Source organism: Canis lupus, chromosome 4 (assembly GCF_003254725.2).
Source record: "Canis lupus dingo isolate Sandy chromosome 4, ASM325472v2, whole genome shotgun sequence".
In the NCBI taxonomy this organism is placed as follows: Eukaryota; Metazoa; Chordata; class Mammalia; order Carnivora; family Canidae; genus Canis; species Canis lupus.
Window position 1 is genome coordinate 60,931,876 of NC_064246.1, and position 19,180 is coordinate 60,951,055.

At 36.2% G+C, this 19,180-nt stretch overlaps 2 protein-coding genes across 2 annotated transcripts in view; one reads left to right on the forward strand and one right to left on the reverse strand.

The window, feature by feature from the left end:
* LOC112651396 (sperm-associated acrosin inhibitor-like) overlaps positions 1-19,180 on the forward strand; it is a 124,458-nt gene that overhangs the window by 62,970 nt on the left and 42,308 nt on the right. The gene's annotated exons all lie outside the window — the stretch shown is intronic.
* SPINK13 (serine peptidase inhibitor Kazal type 13) lies at positions 1,416-13,174 on the reverse strand. The gene is made up of 5 exons (XM_025434630.3): positions 13,032-13,174; positions 11,784-11,886; positions 9,668-9,705; positions 8,850-8,977; positions 1,416-1,652 (listed from the first exon to the last, which is right to left on the reverse strand). Exons 2-5 carry the CDS (start codon positions 11,851-11,853, stop codon positions 1,604-1,606), a joined length of 285 nt encoding a protein of 94 aa, XP_025290415.1. The 5' UTR covers positions 11,854-11,886; positions 13,032-13,174; the 3' UTR covers positions 1,416-1,603.

A 19,180-nucleotide genomic window follows, 5' to 3' on the forward strand; every position in this document is an offset into this window, starting at 1 on the left:
GTGATCTCGGAGTCCAGGGATCAAGTCCCGCATGGGGCTCCCTACATGGAGCCTGCTTCTCCTCTGCCTCTCTCTGTTTTCTCTCATGAATAAATAAATAAAACATTTGAAAAAATAAAATAATGTTAAATTACACAAGATGTTCAAAATTAGCAAGCAGATCTATATTTTAGGAGACTCTTTGAGATAATGGTCAGACCTGAAACTATTTCCCCAGCTCCAAAGAGATCCACTCTGATGGATCTTACTGACCAAGGGCCTTGGGGAAGGAAGGAGGATGATGTATGAGGACAAAGGCCCCATTGCCTGCAGAACTGAGCTGTGTGTTAGCTGGAAAGGAGATGGAGAAAGCAGAGCTGTGGGAATCCTTCCGGTTAAAGAACTGGTCAGATTAAGATAGAAGAGTGCGGCTGACATCTAGTGGCAACAATGGTACAGAGCCCACCGAAGCCTTTCATTTCCCCAGCCTCAGATATATAATAGCTTCATCTCCCTGAATTAGCCAAGATCTTTCAGTTAAAAGTGACAGCTTATAAGACAAATTAAACAAAAAAGAAAAGCAGATTTATTGACTGATATAGTAGAAACAATGGAATGGAATATGGATTAAAAATGCTAAAATTAGGGTGTCAAATAGTATCTACTCTTCCTCTCAAAAACATACTCCCCACCCCCCCCGAAGTTCTTGGTGCCCTTTCTCCCTCCTTCTATTAGCATATGAACATTTTCCATTTCTTTTATTTATTTTTTTATTATTTATGATAGTCACAGAGAGAGAGAGAGAGAGAGAGAGAGAGAGAGAGGCAGAGACACAGGCAGAGGGAGAAGCAGGCTCCATGCACCGGGAGTCCGACGTGGGATTCGATCCCGGGTCTCCAGGATCGCGCCCTGGGCCAAAGGCAGGCGCCAAACCGCTGCGCCACCCAAGGATCCCTCCTTTTCTTTTAAAAGATTTTATTTATTTATTCATGAGACACACACACACACACACACACACACACACACACACAGAGGCAGACACACAAGCAGAGGGAGAAGCAGGCTCCATGCAGGGACCCCCAACGTGGGACTCCATCCCGGGTCTCCAGGATCACGTCCTGGGCAGAAGGCAGGTGCTCAACCACTGAGCCACCAGGCGTCCCCATTTGTTTTCCTTTAATGAAGGTGAACTTCATTTATGAGTATGAGGCAAAAATTCTCAAAAAGCTCTTTGTATGTGCCTGTGAGATGTTTTCTCTTATGCTCATGTCTTCGGGTGAGACTAGTGGGGCAGGGTCGGATCTCACAGTGCAGGGAGCCTGCACTTTGGGGTAAGTTTAATTTGGGGAGTGTAATACCATTTGATGACAGATGTTAGACGCAAACAAAATGAAAGCTTAACTTAAACACCACTACACAGGAGTAAATACCACTTCTTTCATTATTATGTTTATTTGTAATAAATATGTCAGTTGATTCTCCATTTGTTTTCAGGTTTTTTTTTTTTCCAAATTTGGGTGTAACATAGATGTGTTATTTATCATACGCCCTCAAATTCCAAAGAAATAATTTTCAGCATTATGTAGTGAAAATGAATAAACAAGTGTAGTACTCTGTTAACTCATTATCCACATTTTCCATATTTATAAAATTTAATATGAAGACCAAATTCCCTAAAGAGAAGAGATTTTTAAAAAAAAGGAGATTAGTATCAGAAGGAAAGTGGGTACTGCTTCACATTCTCTCATCTTCCAAATGTAGTCCCGAGAAAGGGAGCTGCTTTACGATTCCCTTTATACCCATGTCTTTTCCTGCCTATCATCCCACATTTCTCCTCTATATCTTAATTATTCAAAAAGGTGTTCTGTGAAGTCTTTCAAAAGAGACTCTTCCATTCCCTAACTCATTCCCATTTTGATACCTTTCAATTCAAAGTAGCAATGCCAGGTTGTTTTTTTTTTTTTTGCCAGGTTGTTTTTTGGTTTTTGTTTTTTGTTTTTACCAAGAAGTGAAAGACAACCATAACAAGACTGCAAAGCATAATTATTCACAGTCTGTCCACATTTTCACCAGGTTTGCACTGCTCATAGACTACAGTCTATTCTCCTTATCCTGGTTTGTATCTTTCCCAGAAGGCTAGCCTCTGTCTAACTCTCCACCCTATGTATTACTGTGCCCTAAATACATAACATTCATTTCAAACAGTTTTTTCTTTATTATTTCCTTAAAGATACTGCATATTTTCTCAATTGTAAATGTTTTCCCAGCAGAAAGCCCTGTATAAATTGCCCATTCTATTTTTTCTTGCATTTTTTTAAAAAGAATCCTTTAAACTTAGTTTCTTTCAAAAGACTCCCCACCCTGACCCCCATCTCAGGCTGACCTTTATTATTTTTTTTAAAGATTTTATTTATTTGCTCATGAGAAACAGAGAAACAGAGAGGCAGAGACACAAGCCAAGGGAGAAGCAGGCTCCATGCAAGGAGCCTGACATGGGACTCGATCCTGGGTCTCCAGGATCAGGCCCTGGGCTGAAGGCAGGGCTAAACCGCCAAGCCACTCGGGCTGCCTGTCAGGCTGACCTTTAATGTATATCTGATTTACTCACTTGGGTGAGGGATTGCAAACATTTTAATTTGTAGGAGCCAAGCTGGTGATATACATAAGTGGAGGGGGCCTCACTCACCACAACAGAGAAGTGGGACTGTTTGAAGTACCTGAACTCCATTTGGATGAGCAGCTTCTACTATGCAGATGTTGTTGTTGTTTGTTTTTTTTCATGTGAAATCCTAGTTTACTAGTAGCACAACTTTGATTTTTTAGAATAAGTTGGAAATCTGTATTTCCAGATAAAATCTGACTTTCGAAAGACTCTCAACCATTTCAAGATTTTTACTAAAATGTCGTTTGGTTGAATAAAATCAATGCTGTTTTCTATTATTATGAATTTTCTTAGGCATATATTCGTTTTGCCAGATTAGATCACAAACTTCTAAAGAGCCTGAGATCTTTTTCATTCTATTTTCTTTATAGTTATTATGAGGATCCTACACTGATTAGCTTGAGGGATTCTTTTAAGGATAGGAACTATGATTCTGTATCAATTCTGGCCAACACTTGCACTCTTCTGTTCTCTTTTGCCTTTTTTTAAAGTTTCTTGTTTTTATTTAAATTCCAGCTAGTTATTTCTTACACCATACACAAAAATAAATTCAAAATGGTTGAAAGACTTAAATGTGAGTCAGTGATCCACCAAAATCATAGCAGAAACCTCTTTGACCTTGGCTGTAGCAACTTCTTACTAGACATGTCACCACAGACAACATTGTTGCAAATGGCAAGGTTTCATTCTTTTTGATGGCTGAGTAATATTCATAAATATAAATATAAATATAAATATATATATCACAATTTATTTATCCCTTCATCAGTCAATGGACATTTGGGTTCTCTCCAAGTTTGGCTATTGTAGATAATGCTGCTATAAACATCTATAAACATCAGAATGCATGTATTGCTTTGAATCTGTTGTTATCTATCCTTTGGTAAATGACTGATAGTGCAATTGCTGGATAGTAGGGTGGTTCTATTTTTAACTTTTTGAGGAACCTCCATACTGTTCTCCAGAGTGGCTGCAAGTTTACAATCCCACCAACAGTGCAAGAGGGTTCCCCTTTCTCTGTACCAATACCTGCTGTTTTTTGTATTGTTAATTTTAGCCATTCTGACAAGTGTGAGATGGTATCTCATCATGGTTTTGATTTGTATTTTCCTCCTGATGAGTGATATTGAGCATTTTGTCATGTGTCAGTCCTCTGAATGTCTTATTTGGAGAAATGTCCATTCATGTCTTCTGCCCATTTCTTAACTGGGTTATTTGTTTTTTTGGGTGCTGAGTTTGATAACTTCCTTATAGATTTTGGATACTAACCCTTTATCAGCTATGACATTTACCAATATCTTCTTCCATTTCCAGGGTCGCCTTTTAGCTTTGTTGATTGTTTCCTTTGCTGTGCAGAAGCTATTTATCTTGATAAATTTTTTTTAAATTTTTATTTATTTATGATAGTCACAGAGAGAGAGAGAGAGAGGCAGAGACACAGGCAAAGGGAGAAGCAGGCTCCATGCACCGGGAGCCCGATGTGGGATTCGATCCCGGGTCTCCAGGATCGCGCCCTAGGCCGAAGGCAGGCGCCAAACCACTGCACCACCTAGGGATCCCTATCTTGATAAAATTTAATAAAGTCCCAGTAGTTCATTTTTGCCTTTGTTTCCCTTGTTTGTGGTGACATCGAGAAGTGGCTATAGGCTGATGTCAAAGGGATTGCTGCCTGTGTTCTCCTTTAGGATTTTGATGGATCACTGTCTCGCATTCAGGTCTTTCATCTATTTTGAATTTGTTTTCTTATGATGTAAGAAAGTGGTGCAGTTTAATTCTTTCGCATGTGGCTGTCCAGTTTTCCCAACAACATTTGTTGAAGAGACTTTTTTCCAATGGATATTCTTTCCTGCTTTGTTGAAGATTAGATGACTATATTGCTGTGGGTCCCTTTCTGGGTTTTCCATTCTGTTGCATTGATCTATGTGTCTGTTTTTGTGCCAATACCACATTGCCTTGACTACTATAGCTTTGGAATATAACTTGAAGTCTGGAATCATGATGCCTCCAGCTTTGCTTTTCATTTTCAAGATTACTTTGGCTACTTGGAGCCTTTTGTGGTTCTATACAAATTTTAGGAATGTTTGTTCTAGCTCTGTGAAAAATGCTGGTGGTATTTTGATAGGGATTGCATTAAATGTATAGACTGCTTTGGGGGAGTATAGACATTTTAACAACATTTGTTCTTCCAATCCATGAGCATGGAATGTTTTCCCATTTCTTGGTGTCTTTTTCAATTTCTTTTATAAGTGTTGTAGTTTACAGAGTGAAGCTCTTTTACCTCTTTGGTTAGGTTTATTCCTAGGTATCTATCTTACGGTTTTTGGTACAACTATAAATGAGATTGATTCCTTGATTTCCTTTCTACTGCTTCATTATTGGTGTATAGAAATGCAACAGGTTTCTGTACATTGATTTTGTATTCTGGGACTTTGCGAATTTGTGTATCAGTTCCAACAATTTTTGGTGGAGTCTGTTGGTTCTTCAACATAGAGTATAATGATATCTGTGAATAGTGAGAGTTTGACTTCTTTCTTGCTGATTTGGATGTCTTTTATTTCTTGTTGTCTGATTACTGAGGCTAGGACTTCCAAGTACTATATTAAATGACAATGGCAAGAGTAGACATCTCTGTCTTGTTCCTGATGGTAGAGGAAAAGCTCAGTTTTTCCCCATTGAGGATGATATTAGCTGACAGTCTTTCACATATGGCCTTTATGATATTGAGGTATGTTTCCTCTATCCCTACTTTGTTGAGAGTTTTTTGTCAAGAATGGAGCTGTAGTTTGTCAAATGCTTTTCTTCTGCATCCATTAAGAGAATCACATGATTCTTATCCTTTCTCTTATTAGTGTGGTATATCATGTTGATTGACTTAGAAATACTGAACCACTCTTGTAGGCCAGGAATAAATCCCACTTGATTGAGGTGAATGATTGTTTTAATGTATTATTGGATTCTGTTTCCTATTATTTTGTTGAGAATTTTTGCATCCATATTTGTCAGGGATGTTGGCCTGTAATTCCTTTTTAGTGGGGTCTTTGGTTTTGGCATCAAGGTAATGCTGGCCTCAGAGAATGAATTTGGAAGTATTCCTTCCATTTCTATTTTTTGAAACAGTTTGAGAAGAATAGGTATTACCTCTTCTTTAAATGTTTGGTATAATTTGTCTGTGAAGCCATCTGGTCCTGGACTTTTGTTTGTTAGAAGATTTTTGATTTGTTTCAATTTCTTTGCTAGTTATGGTCTGTTCAAGTTTTCTATTTCTTTCTGTTTCAGTTTTGGTAGTTTATATGTTTCTGGGAATTTACCCATTTCTTCCAGATTGTTGGTATATAATTTTTCATAATATTCTCTTATAATTGTTTGTATTTCTGTGCCATTCATTGTGACTTCTCCTCTAACATCCTTGATTTTATTTATTTGAGTCCTTTCTCTTTTTTTGATAAATCTGGCTAGGATTTTATCAATTTATTAATTTTTTCAAGGAACCAGCTCCTAATTTCATTGATCTCTACAAATATTATTTTTGTTTGTTTGTTTCTATATCATTTATTTCTGTTCTAATCTCATTATTTCCCTTCTTCTGCTGGCTTTAGGCTTCATTTGTTGTTCTTTTTCTAGCTCCTTCAGGTGTAAGGTTAGGTCATATAATTGAGACTTTCCTTACTTCTTGAGGTAGGCCCATATTGCTACATACTTCCTTCCTCAGATTGCTTTTGCTGCATATCAAAAGTTTTGGATCATTGTGTTTTCATTTTCATTTATTTCCATGTATTTCTTAATTTCTTCTTTAATTTCCTGGTTGACCCATTCATTCCTTAATAGGATGTTCTTTACCTCCATGTTTTTGTGGTCTTTCCAAATTTTTTCTTATGGTTGACTTCAAGTTTCATAGTGTTGTGGTCTGAAAATATGCATCGTACGATCTCAATCTTTTTGTACCAGTTGAGTCCTGATTTGTGATCCAGTATATGGTCTCTTCTGAAGAATGTTCCATGTGCATTTGAAAAGAATATGTATTCTGCTGCTTTCAGAGGAAATGTTCTGAATATATATATATATATATATATATATATATATATATATATAGTCCATCTGGTCCAGCGTGTCATTCAAAGCCATTGTTTTCTTGTTGATTTTCTGCTTAGATTATCTGTCCTTTCATGTAAGTGGGGTGTTAAAGTCCCTTACTATTGTTGTAGTATTATCAATGAATTCCTTTATGTTTGTTATTGTTTTATATATTTGGGTGCTCCCATGATGGAGGCATAAATATTTATAATTGTTTGATCTTTTTGTTGGATAGACTCCTTTATTATGATATGGTGCCCTTCTTCATCTCTTGTTACAGCTTTTGGTTTAAATATAAAATCTAGTTTGTCTAATAAAGTATGGCTACTCTAGCTTTCTTTTGAAAGCTAAGAAGGCACTTCCAAGTGTCTTGCCTAATTAGCCATGCCTGAGAAAGTGACAGCAGCTATTAGGAAGAAATGCTAATATAATTTAATTATTCTATGTAGTCTGATGACATTCATGAATTCCTATTCATCTTGCTTTGAAACTGATGGTAGATGCTTGGTTAATTCCCATTTTTTCAGTTTCCGTTCTTTTCCTTTAAATGACATTTCAGGGGCAGCCCGGGTGGCTCAGCGGTTTAGTGCCACTTTCAGCCCAAGGCATGATCCTGGAGACCCAGGAGTAAGTCCCACGTCGGGTTCCCTGCATGGAGCCTGTTTCTCCCTCTGCCTGTGTCTCTGCCTCTCTCTGTGTGTGTGTGTGTCTCTCATAAATAAGTAAGTAAGTAAATAAATAAATAAATAAATATATTTAAATGACATTTCAACCATCCTCTGAAGATGAGCATATATTTCCTTTTTTGGACTAGCTTCTACCTCACATTTCCTTCAGTGCTCAACAATAACATCCTTGTGGGTTGGAAATGTGGCACTGGAAGTGCATGAAGATTCTTTTTAAGGGAAGATATGCATTAAAGAGGTAGTTCAACAGACTTGAGATGCTTAAATTAGCTGCTGGGAAGTAACCATAAGCCCTTGGAATATCCCTTCTGATAAGAGTGACTTTATAACCTGAGGTCATAGATCATGCCTTATAGTTTATGCTCAAGTGAATGCCTATTGTTGTTTATTGTGGTCCTGAGCCACTCTATATCAATTTGGGCTCTGGGAATGTGGGATGGCTGGAGACTAAGTAGTTATCAATCATGCATGTGCCACATGCTTAGGGGACCAGCTTCTAATGAAAGGCCTGGGCACCAAGGCTTTGGTGAGCTTCCCAGGTTGGCAATACTTCATATGTACTGTCACACATCATAGCTGGGAGAATTAAACATTGCCTGTGTAAGTACATTGGGAAAGGTCAAGTGGAACCTGTGATTGCTCTCTCCTGGGCACCACTCTATGAGCTTTCTGCCTTTGCTGTTTTTTTACTAATATCCTTTCATTGTAATAAACTGCTACCATGTGTATAACAGCTTTTCTAAAGTCTTTGAGTCCTTCTAACAAATCATCAAACCTGAGGATAGTCTTGAGGGTTCCCAACACAGAAAATCCGACAGATCATGGAAGTAGTTACTAACAAGACATAAGTCTGTTTGCAAAAACAACTTCAAATGGAGTTAAAATATATCACAAGGATTATTATTAATTTTTATTCTAAATTTACTATTGAACTTATTTGAAGGGCAAAGAAATATAGAAGTCAACTGTCAATTCTATCTATGTAAGACCACATAACCACTTTGTTATTCATGTCTATATCTACACCTATATCTATACCTGTATCTGTATATGATATTTATTTATGTCTACCAAGCAATATTTATGGGCAGTATTCATAGACATGTCAATGTAATTTGTTAAAAATTTTGAGTGATTTGAAAAAATGGATTTATATTTATTGTTTGAATATAATCTATAGATACCAACTGATATGATCATTGTACAATTCTGCCAAAACATCACATAAGCTTTTCTTTCTTTTTTTTTTAACAAGTCAACTTTGAATGTTAACTAAAGTTTTTCAGAGAGACTTTTCTCTTTATATATAGTCTGTCCCGAATATTTTATGAACAGTAGAGATTATTTTAAATAAAAATCCCATCCATCAGTAAATCCAGCTCCTTGGCCAAGATTTTTGATATTTCTGTGAGGAAATACAGCAAAAAAAAGGTATTTTATTTTGAACTTACCACTGATCAACACAAAAAAAACACTCATTCTGGTAAGTGTGACCATTTGTAGCACAAACATATGATATCACATCTGGACATTGTGATGTATAAGAAGGATCCACTGAGTAGTACATTTTACATGGAGGCTGCAAATATCAAAAAAATAACATGTGAATAACAATTGGTAGATTTTCCCTCATCTATTTCTGGCTTGTCACTTCTGCTTTCCCCCATGGAAATAATTTCCCCCATTCCCCCCATGGAAATAATATCAAATATTTCTATTCAATTGATCTTTTTCAAGAATTTCTTCTGGGTTTTGGTCAGGCAGGTTTTTTTTGCTGACTGCAGTGTCAGAAAATGCACTGACTCATCCATCCTCTCTTAAAGTCATAAGCATTATATCATCCCCACTTAAATCTGAAATGTAAATTTTTCAGTTAAACTTGGAGTCCCAATCCCATGAACTCATTCTAAGAAGTTTATGAGTAGAGATATTTATATATTTGTAGACTCCTAGGGGAAGGGGCTCAAAAGTAATTGTTAAGAGTGAAGATTCTATATTGAGACAAGGGAATAAATCCTGTATTTACCACTGTTGGACTTCATGACCTTGAGCAAGTAAGAGGTCTTATTTCGTTTAATGCTCAGATATGTATTTTACTGTTATAGTGTTTGTGCTACATGAGATTAAATCTAAGTCTGGAAAGGTTATACATGCTCAAGGTCACATGGAAAACTTTGGTTCTACTTACTCCTATGAAATTTTAGGTCTCTCATGTGAAGAGAGTGATCAGATTAGTATCAGAGTTCAGAACTGAGAAATTTAAATTTACCTTAGGCCATTTATTTATAGCATGTGGCTTGAAGATTTCTGCAGGCAGATAAAGTACATACACAATAGATTAGAAGAAATAATTCTTCATGGAGTATGATTTCACCCACTGAAGTTACTAACTAAATAAAGAAATGTAATTTAATTACTCATTTGCACATCAGTATACAAAATGACTTATAACAACAGAATTTGTGAGTGATGTTCTTTTGTTAACTACTCTATTCATTTATTCATTCTTTCCTTCATTTTCACAGTTCTGATTTTATTTGTAAATTTTCTATGTCACTGAGAAAAGAGTAAAAACCAATTGAGGTTGTATGCATAGTTTGCAAACTATGTTATTTTCATTAAGCCACTTGACTTTTGTTGGCTTTAGTTTCCTCTTCACTACAATAGGGATGAGTATATGTACTTTAAAGTTTTTTTTATTAAATATGATATAGTAAAAAAAATATTAGGCTAGTTCCTAACAAGATGCTGAACTAAAGAGGACACTATGAATGATGATCAGAAACTTTAAGGGCTTGAATGATGATCAGAAACTTTAAGGGCTCCTTGGCTCTGGAGAGACTGACTGGCTCTGAAAAACTAGTTTGTGTTAAGATGCTGGTGGTTCCTGGGGATAGAGGGTGGCCAGCTGGCTGTGGGAGAAGGAAATAGGAAAAGACTTATCATAGTTCTGCTTTTTCTTATCTCTTACTGCACTATGATCTTTTAAATAGTCTAGAAAATTTAAGCTTTCCAAAAGTTAGAATTTCCAAAGTTCAAACAGAAAACTTGAATTATATTTTAAAATTTTTCCCAAAGGAAACAAGAAGTCTACCAACCTTTCCAGGAATAGACTATGCCAATTGAACATATAATCTTTTAAAGAATAAAAAAAAAAATGGAATGCTTTTTCTAATTCTAAAAAAATAGGATCTTTTAATGACAGGAGCAGCTGGCAATAGTGATGAAAAAAGAAAAATAAAGACCTTAATCTAGTAGACATAAATAAAGTAAAAATATATATTGTATGCCATATATAGTAATAAACTTCAAATGCATCTGAACATAGGAAATGAAACCATGCAAGGATCAACTGAATTTCTCTTTAATTTTAATGTAGGAAATGCTTTCTGGTAGGTGAGAAATGGTACTTTAGCATAGTTTTGATTAGCATTTTTTTTCATAGTGAAGTTAAATATCTTTTACAGATTAAAGAGCCAGTTTTGTATTTTGGGGGTATGAGTATGTGTGTGTGAATTGTATATGTATGCATATTACTCATTTGGCGATTGGTTTTTATTTTCTCCCTCAATTTTAAGTATTCTTATATATTATATATATTAGTCCTTTACCTGTGGTTTGTGTTGCAGATATTTTCTTCCAGTTTATCAGGTATCTTTTAGTTTAAGAATTTACCTTAAAGATACACCTCCAACAATACAAAATACATATGCATAAGATTATTGCAGTATTGTTTGTAATCGTAAAATGTTGGAAACAAACTAAATGCCCATCCATAGAAGACTGGTTGAATAAACTTTGTGATACCTACCAAAGGAAATTCTATGTTATTGTGTAAAAGAATAAGGGAGATCTCTGTGAATCGATATATACTGATTTTCAGGATATTTGTAAATTGAGAAAAGCAAGTTGCATTCAGGTATCTCTAGCATGTTTTATTTAAGATAGTAGGAGAATGACACAATGTGCACACATATATTTCCATGTAACAAAGGAAAGATAGCAAAAAGTAACACAGAAAAGATAGAAACCAATGAGTTTGGTTCCATTAAGATAGCTATGGGGTTGGAATAAAGGGGAATGGAGGTAGTGACACTTCTCTAAACCTAAACTTTTGCTCATTTTATTTCCCTTGTGTTCAAAATAAGTTTGAATTGCCCTTTGGAGTTTCTTGACCCAAGCATTATGTAGAAACATGTTATTTCATTTTCAAATATTGGAGTATTTTCCAGAGTAGCTCCCTTTTCTAATGGTGATATCCAATTGATACCCACTTTGCATTGTCAAGCCGAACATTCTCCATTCAGTCACACATGACTATTTTTCTTTTCTACAACTCAAAGAACATCATAGGTTTCTCTCCCAAGACTTGTAAGTCTGCTTACCTGAAGAAACAGTATGTGCCAAAGTGGAGGAAACCAGGAAAAATATGATCATGTAGGAAAAGGAAGCCATTTGATCTCATCCAATGTCCTGCTCAGGTGAGGCCTGGGAAAAGGCTTGAGATAGTTTATTCCTAATATCTTGCACAGCTGACTTTCCAAACATGAGAGAACCCACTACCTTGAGGTGCTGCATTCCTATAAACTTGATCATGATGGTCTCATACTGGCCTGATCCCATGGGCTCAGTCCTGAGAGGGCCCTTCTGCTCCAAAGAGGGAAAGTAAACCATTAAAATAACTTTTTTTTTTCCTGCCAGCAGCTATTTATAATCCCAGTCCTGGTTGGAAGAGGAACTAGTCTTGGGGTTCTCATTAGAGCTGGCCCTAGGCATGTTCCTTTTACATAGATTCACCGTATAATATAGCATCTACACTGGAACAGTCATGTTATTAAATATAGACAGTCTAAGAATTTGTTAAAAATTCTGATAAAACAAGTGTGAACTGATGACTGTCCTATATTATCAGGGACATGTCACTTTATAATGTGAGTCATTTGATTTCCTGGGATAGACCATTTTATTCAGTCCTTCATTTTCTGGCTCAGTGTCTTCTTCCAGACTACTGACACATGCTCAAATACAAAGAATGAATTGAAAATAGAGCTGTTGGTCTTGGGTCATAAAAATTATATATACCTTCCCTGATGCAAAGATCAGGATATATATCTAGATATAATTTTTATGATTTTTTGATAGATATACATAATTTTTTATTATATATCAATATCTATTTCTGTATGTATCTATTAGAGAGATCTGAGTTCAAATCCTAGCTCCAACATCTCCTAGAAGTGTGAGCCTCAGAAAAAGTATGAACTTCAAAGCATTTGGGATGATCAACTGATACTGTTATAAGTAAAGAATTTATCTATATTAAATTAGCAATTTCTTTTGTGGAGATGGAAATATTTAGGCCCAGAGAGGAGACATTTTCCAAGTAATTTCCTCAACTTCCTCCTGTCCTACTCTGTCCATCTATCTCTACTCCAAATTGTAGCTGGTGGGCATGCAAAGAAATGAGGGAGAACCCTATTAACAGTGAATTTGTCTCAACTTTCATGTGCAGAAGAAACTAACGGAGGATACTGGAGAAAGACAAACATATGGGAAAATCTACTGACAGAGGAGAAATGCAGGGACCCCATCACTGATTTGAGCTAAGGATACAGGAAGTGAAGAAATATTACCTGAATGAGGTTGCTGCAGAATATGAGCTTGCTCTAGTCACCCTGAGGTCACAGCTAGCCTTGAGTAAAGTTGCTATTCTATAAACCTGTGGCCAAGATCATGATGAGCACAGGGAGCAACTTCCTTGCTCAGTTGAGTGACCACTTACTTGGCATGAAATTACTCTAATGGCTGTTTCCTACTTTGATCCTTCTCTTGAACCACCTCCTCTGGTGTTACAGGCTCCAGCAGGCAGGAACAGAGCTGGAGATTCCATACCTGTGGTTACTGGTTGTAGATCACAAGAACAAGAAGGACCAGCATCCTAAATATTTGACCACATTTGCAAAGGTTAATTGTCTCCCACATTCCAGATGGCCTGGTGGACTTTCCTGCCTAATTCAAGGCTGATTCATCATTCTGCTCTCTTCTGCCTCCTGAGGTACTTAGCCCATTCTGCTTCTCAGAAAGTTTACATGTTTTATCTTTCTAGGACATGATTTCTGACATCAGCCCAGGAAACTCGAGTAGTGCAACTAATAATCTTTGCAATAATTAAGCTTCCCAGTTTCTCCACTTGTTTCCCTCTGCTTCAACATATGAAAGCCTAAAAGTGTGGCCATTAACTGGAAAAGTTTTATCGAGAGTTTTAAACTCTCTCGAGTAGTTAGCACTCATTTTGCTGTTTTGTCTTTTCTTCTAAACCTGAGTCCCATAGTCTGATATTTATAATTAGCTTCTTGACATGGCCATACTCTCTTGACATCCTACCCTTTATTCCTCCCTCTTCCAAGCCAGGATAAACTCAACTTCCAATTTTCCTACTTCAGACCTTGGTTAATCTTGGTTTGTCAACCTAAACCTGCTAGACTCTTAAGAAAGCCACTTATTTAATATCAGTTGCTAACTATGCCACCCATATCCATATAATTTCTTTTTTAAGCTGTTTTTTTTCAGTCATCTGACCATACTTCCCCTATATTACTTTTAGTAGAAAAGTTTACCTCTTTTTATTAAATAAAGAAGCTTTAGGGTGAACCAACTCTACTTTTTTCCCCTTTTTTGCCTTGTAATTCTGGAAATATTATCATCTACCTTTCTTTCTATTTGTATGCTTCTCTCCATGTCAACTTACTTGGGATATACACATTTGTCCATCCCTTCTTTCTGCCAGTACCTGGTTATGTGGTCTACTCTCCTCATCACCTTTATTCCTTACAATAATCCCATGAGGCTTATGTCATTGTGAGACGTGTATAAGAGAAAAAGAGATTGAAGCTTAGAAGAGTAAATTCATTCGCTGAAATTAACTAGCTACTAATGAGTAGTAATGAAGTAACTAGTGAGTAATGGTCAGAGATGGTATTCAAATACAGGTATGTTTAACCCCAAAGCCCATGTCTACTTACTTTCTCCACATCTTCTCTCATCTTAGAGAATGAATGTTCCCTTTTACTTATCCATCAATCTTTTTAGACAAATACCATGAATATCTTGTGTCATACCATATGCTTCTTTTGGCAGTATCTTTGATTTTCCCATCTTTGTCCCTCCTTCCAAAACCAATACTCTTGATCTCTCCATGATACTGTCTCCTAGGTAATTAGCTTATATGCTCCATGAAGGAAAAGGTCTTACCTGTATAGGTAAGATATAACCTTATAAACTTATAACTGCAGTGCATTGGAAGGTTTTTTTGTTTTGTTTTGTTTATTTGTTTTTTGCCACTTAATAGGTATTCAGTAATACATATGCAAGGAAAAAAGGAAAGGATCTATTCATTATTTTTGTGTTTTACTTTGTTCTTGGATGTTCTTGAAAATGCGTTTTCCCAAATGTATTTTAGATATATTGTGTCTAGACTAAGATATAACCTTACTGAAATTTTGATTGGAGTCACATAAATTTGATAAAAGTAGCATCTTTATAATGTGGTCTTTTTTCTTTTTTTAAAATTTAAATTCAATTTGCCAACATATAGTACACCATTATTTTCCAGTGCAGTTTTCAATGACTCATCGGCTGTGTATAACACCCATGGTCATTACATTACATGCTCTTCTCAGTGCCCATCACCCAGTTACCTCATCCTCCCACCCACCTCCCTTTCAGCAATCCTCAGTTTGTTTCCCAGAGTTAAGAGTCTCTTATGGTTTGTCTCCTCCTTAATGTCCCCCATTCAGTTTCCTCTCCTTCCCTTATGGTCCTTTGCACCCTTTTTTATATTCTGCATGAGTAAAACCTTATGATAATGTCTTTCTCTGATTGATTTGTTTCACTTAGCATAATACTCCCCATTTCCATCCATGTCGATGCAAATGATAGGTATTCATCCTTTCTGATGACTGAGTAATGTTCCATTGTGTGTGTGTGTGTGTGTGTGTGTGTGTGTATCTCACATCTTCTTTATCCATTCATCTGTAGAAGGACATCTCTTTTCCTTCCACAAGTGGGCTATTGTGGACACTGCTGCTGTGAACATTGAGGTGTAGGTGCCCCTTCATTTCACTACATCTGTATATTTGGGGTAAATACCCAGTAGTACATTTGCAAGATTGTAGAGTAGCTCTATTTTTAACTTCTTGAGGAACCTCCACACTGTTTTCCAGAGTGGCTATACTAGCTTGCATTCCCACCAACACTGTAAGAGGGTTCCCCTTTCCCCACATCCTCAACAACATCTGTTGTTTCCTGACTTGTTAATTTTAGCCATTCTCACTGGTGTGAGTTGGTATCTCACTTTGATTTTGCTTTGTATTTCCCTGATGGCAAGTGATGTGGAGCATTTTCCCATGTGTCTTTTGGCCATTTGTATGTTTTCTTTGGAGATATGTTTGTTCATGTCTTTTGCCCATTTCTTGACTAGATTGTTTGTTTTCTGGATGTTGAGTTTGATAAGTTCTTTATAGATCTTGGATACTAGCCCTTTATCTGATATGTTATTTGCAAATATCTTCTCCCATTCTGTAGGTTGCCTTTTGGTTTTGTTGACTGTTTCCTTTGCTGTGCATAAGCCTTTTATCTTGATGAAATCTCAGTAATTAATTTTTTGCTTTTGTTTTCCTTGCCTTTAGTGATGTGTCTTGTAAGAAGTTGCTGCAGCTGTGGTCAAAAAGGTTGCTGCCTGTCTTCTCCTCTAGGATTTTGATAGATTCCTGTCTCACATTTAAGTCTTTCATCCATTTTGAGTTTATCTTTGTGTATGGTATAAGAGAATGGTCTAGTTTCATTCTTCTGCATGTGGCGTCCCATTTTCCCAACACCATTTATTAAAGAGACCGTCTTTTTTCCATTGGATATTCTTTCCTGCTTTGTTGAATATGAGTTGACCGTAGAGTTCAGGGTCCATTTCTGAGTTCTCTATTCTGTTCCACCGATCTATGTGTCTTTTTTTGTGCCAGTTTCATATATGAATGTGACATGCCTTCTTTTCAACTTGCAGGGGAATTTATCTATTTGCTTAATGTATAGGAATTTCAAGAATGCTATTTTTAAAAACACAATCTGATCTTGTTGCCCTATTCAAATCTTACATTAGCTCTTCCTTGGTTATATTATGGGGTTATTATTTATAGTAAAACTTGAATGTGAAGAAATTTAACATCTTATTTTGTACAACTGAAATCAACTTGTTCATGAATATCCAAATTCTATTGACAACAGACAAAAAGTGTCTTAGAGACCTTTGGGGGCAGGACATGGAGGTTGAATGAGGCATGGATCATAAGAAGGGTGAAGACAAGGGAAGAAGATAACTAGAAGCTTTTTGGATCAGCTTAGTACTAGTGTCAACCTTTCTAGTGTCTGTAGAGCAGTTACTTTAGAAATTAAATTCAAGTGAGAGAATAAAATTCCTGCAGCTTCCAACTAAAGACAGTTCAATCTGTTGAAGATTCAAAGGTCTTTGGCTATTAATTACCTATTGCTTCTGTGAAGCCCCATTTCCCTCATTTTCAAAGGCGTAAGAGATCCTTTATGTACCAGCATAATTTTAGTTTTGCAAGATAGAAAAGACACTAACATTAGGAAGAAGATCTCTTGATCTTTGTAGGAAAACAGTGGCTGAAGAAGTCAGATCTCTTCACACATCTTCCAAAAGAAAAAAAGGAAAAAAAAATAGAGCGTAATCTGGAGAGTACATAAAATTCCCTAATGTCCATATCTGCAGTATAACTGGAAAAAAGACAGTATTATCTACTTTGCATTCCATGTAATTGGTGAAGTACATTTCAAATGCCAGCAACATTAGCACAGAAGATAGAAAGAAAAGTTACAGATGACTTGAATAACAATCACGATATACCAAATCGACATAACTGAAATTTATAAAACACTACAGATGCTTCTGGACTATGTAGTAGGTAGACTTTCCCTATTTTTACCACTAATACAAATGAAAATACATGTAAATAAACATAAGAAGACAGTAAGGAGGAGAAAAAGTGGATTAGTTGGGGACATGGAGCATTGGAAAATAATACGATGGTGAATTTCCTGGGTTTTCTTTGTGCTTCATGTATCCCAGACTTGGAGCTGAGGAAGATAGCAGCCTGGAAACACCAGGAGGCACAGGCCAAAGAACAACCCTGACAAAAATCTGTTCTCCCTAGCCAAAGGACCATGAAAGGAGCACAGATGACTTTTGCCTCAAAACATTGTATCCAAGAACTATCATTTTTACCTGCTTGGATTTGCAGCTGAGTTTCTTATAGGCTCTGTTTCATAAATGGTAAAAAGTATAGGCAAACCATGGGTAGCTGGACCATCTATGAGGCACTTAATGTCTTGTCAGCATATTTCTTCCTTTTTGTTTAACTTATAAGGTCTTTTTCCTGATGGAACTAAATAATGCATTCATTATTACTATTTCTGTTTTGTACTGTAATATTACATAATATTACATAATATTGTCCTATAGATCCAGTCATGTCATTGACATTGACCAGACAAACACCAACAGATAGGAAAAAGGAGGACCAGAATTTGATTTGACTCTACCACTCCTTATTGATTATCCATTAAGTGCTGGATTTATGCTAGGTTATAGAGATGGCCTGGAATCCATTAATTACTGCTCTTATAAATCTTAGAGTTTTATTAAAAGCAGGTAACAAGGAGGAATACAAAAAAGTCGAAAGGCAGTCAGCTAGGGCATGTGGCAGTTGGTGAGGAAAACCTGAGTCATGGGTGGAACTAATATCAGAAGAAGAGAGAGAACCTTCCCAACGTAAGATAATTAAAAGAACAGAACATTTTCTTTTCTTTGATGGAATAAAACCTGAGGAAATCAAAGGCTCATGCCTAAGAACATAATTGAATTATTACTAAAATTGTATTTTTATTAAAAGATATTTGGCTTTTTTCTTTTGGCTGGATTGAAGTAGCATGCATGTTCTTGAAGCTTGAAATAAAATAAACAATACTCTGCTTTAATAATGTTATCTACCTTAGTAGAAGATGAGAATCTTGCAATTAGAAGTTTTTAAAACTTCTTTATATGTTTATATGTTTTTTCATATCTTTGCATTATCTAATGCAACCCATAGTAAGAAATGTTTTATATTACAACCAAAACACAAATACATACACACTCACATATATGAAACATACATTTCACAAAACCAGTTACCCTGTGTGCAATGCACTATGGTATTTTCTATTGCATTCTGTTTTCTTCTAGTTTATTCCATTAAGATTCAGGTTGCAATCCACTTTGATTTCACAATATATTTATGAATCAGAGCCGTTAGTGTAAAAGACACTGGTTTAAAGTGAGAATTAATATAAGAATTACTACTTGATGTTGGCAGATGTGTGTGTGTGTATGTGCGTGCGTATGTGTGTGTGCACTTTTTCCTGGCAAATAGGCAACTCACACTGATTAGAATATTGAAAAGGAGGAATCCCCCAGTAAGACCACATCAGCTCTGAATCTCTTCCAATCTGTGGGATGTTGATGGTGGGTGGAGATTCCAATGGACAAAACACTGAAACCTTGAAAGATAAACCATAAGTCAGAGGGAAGAGGAGCCAGGTTAAACAGTGTGCATAAATCCATGCAATGTGATTCCCTGATGTAGGATCTTCTGACTTTCTCTCTGAACAAATTCATGTATAGCCTATAATTGTAACTTTATGCTGTATTCCTTTTGAATAGTAAAGCACTCTT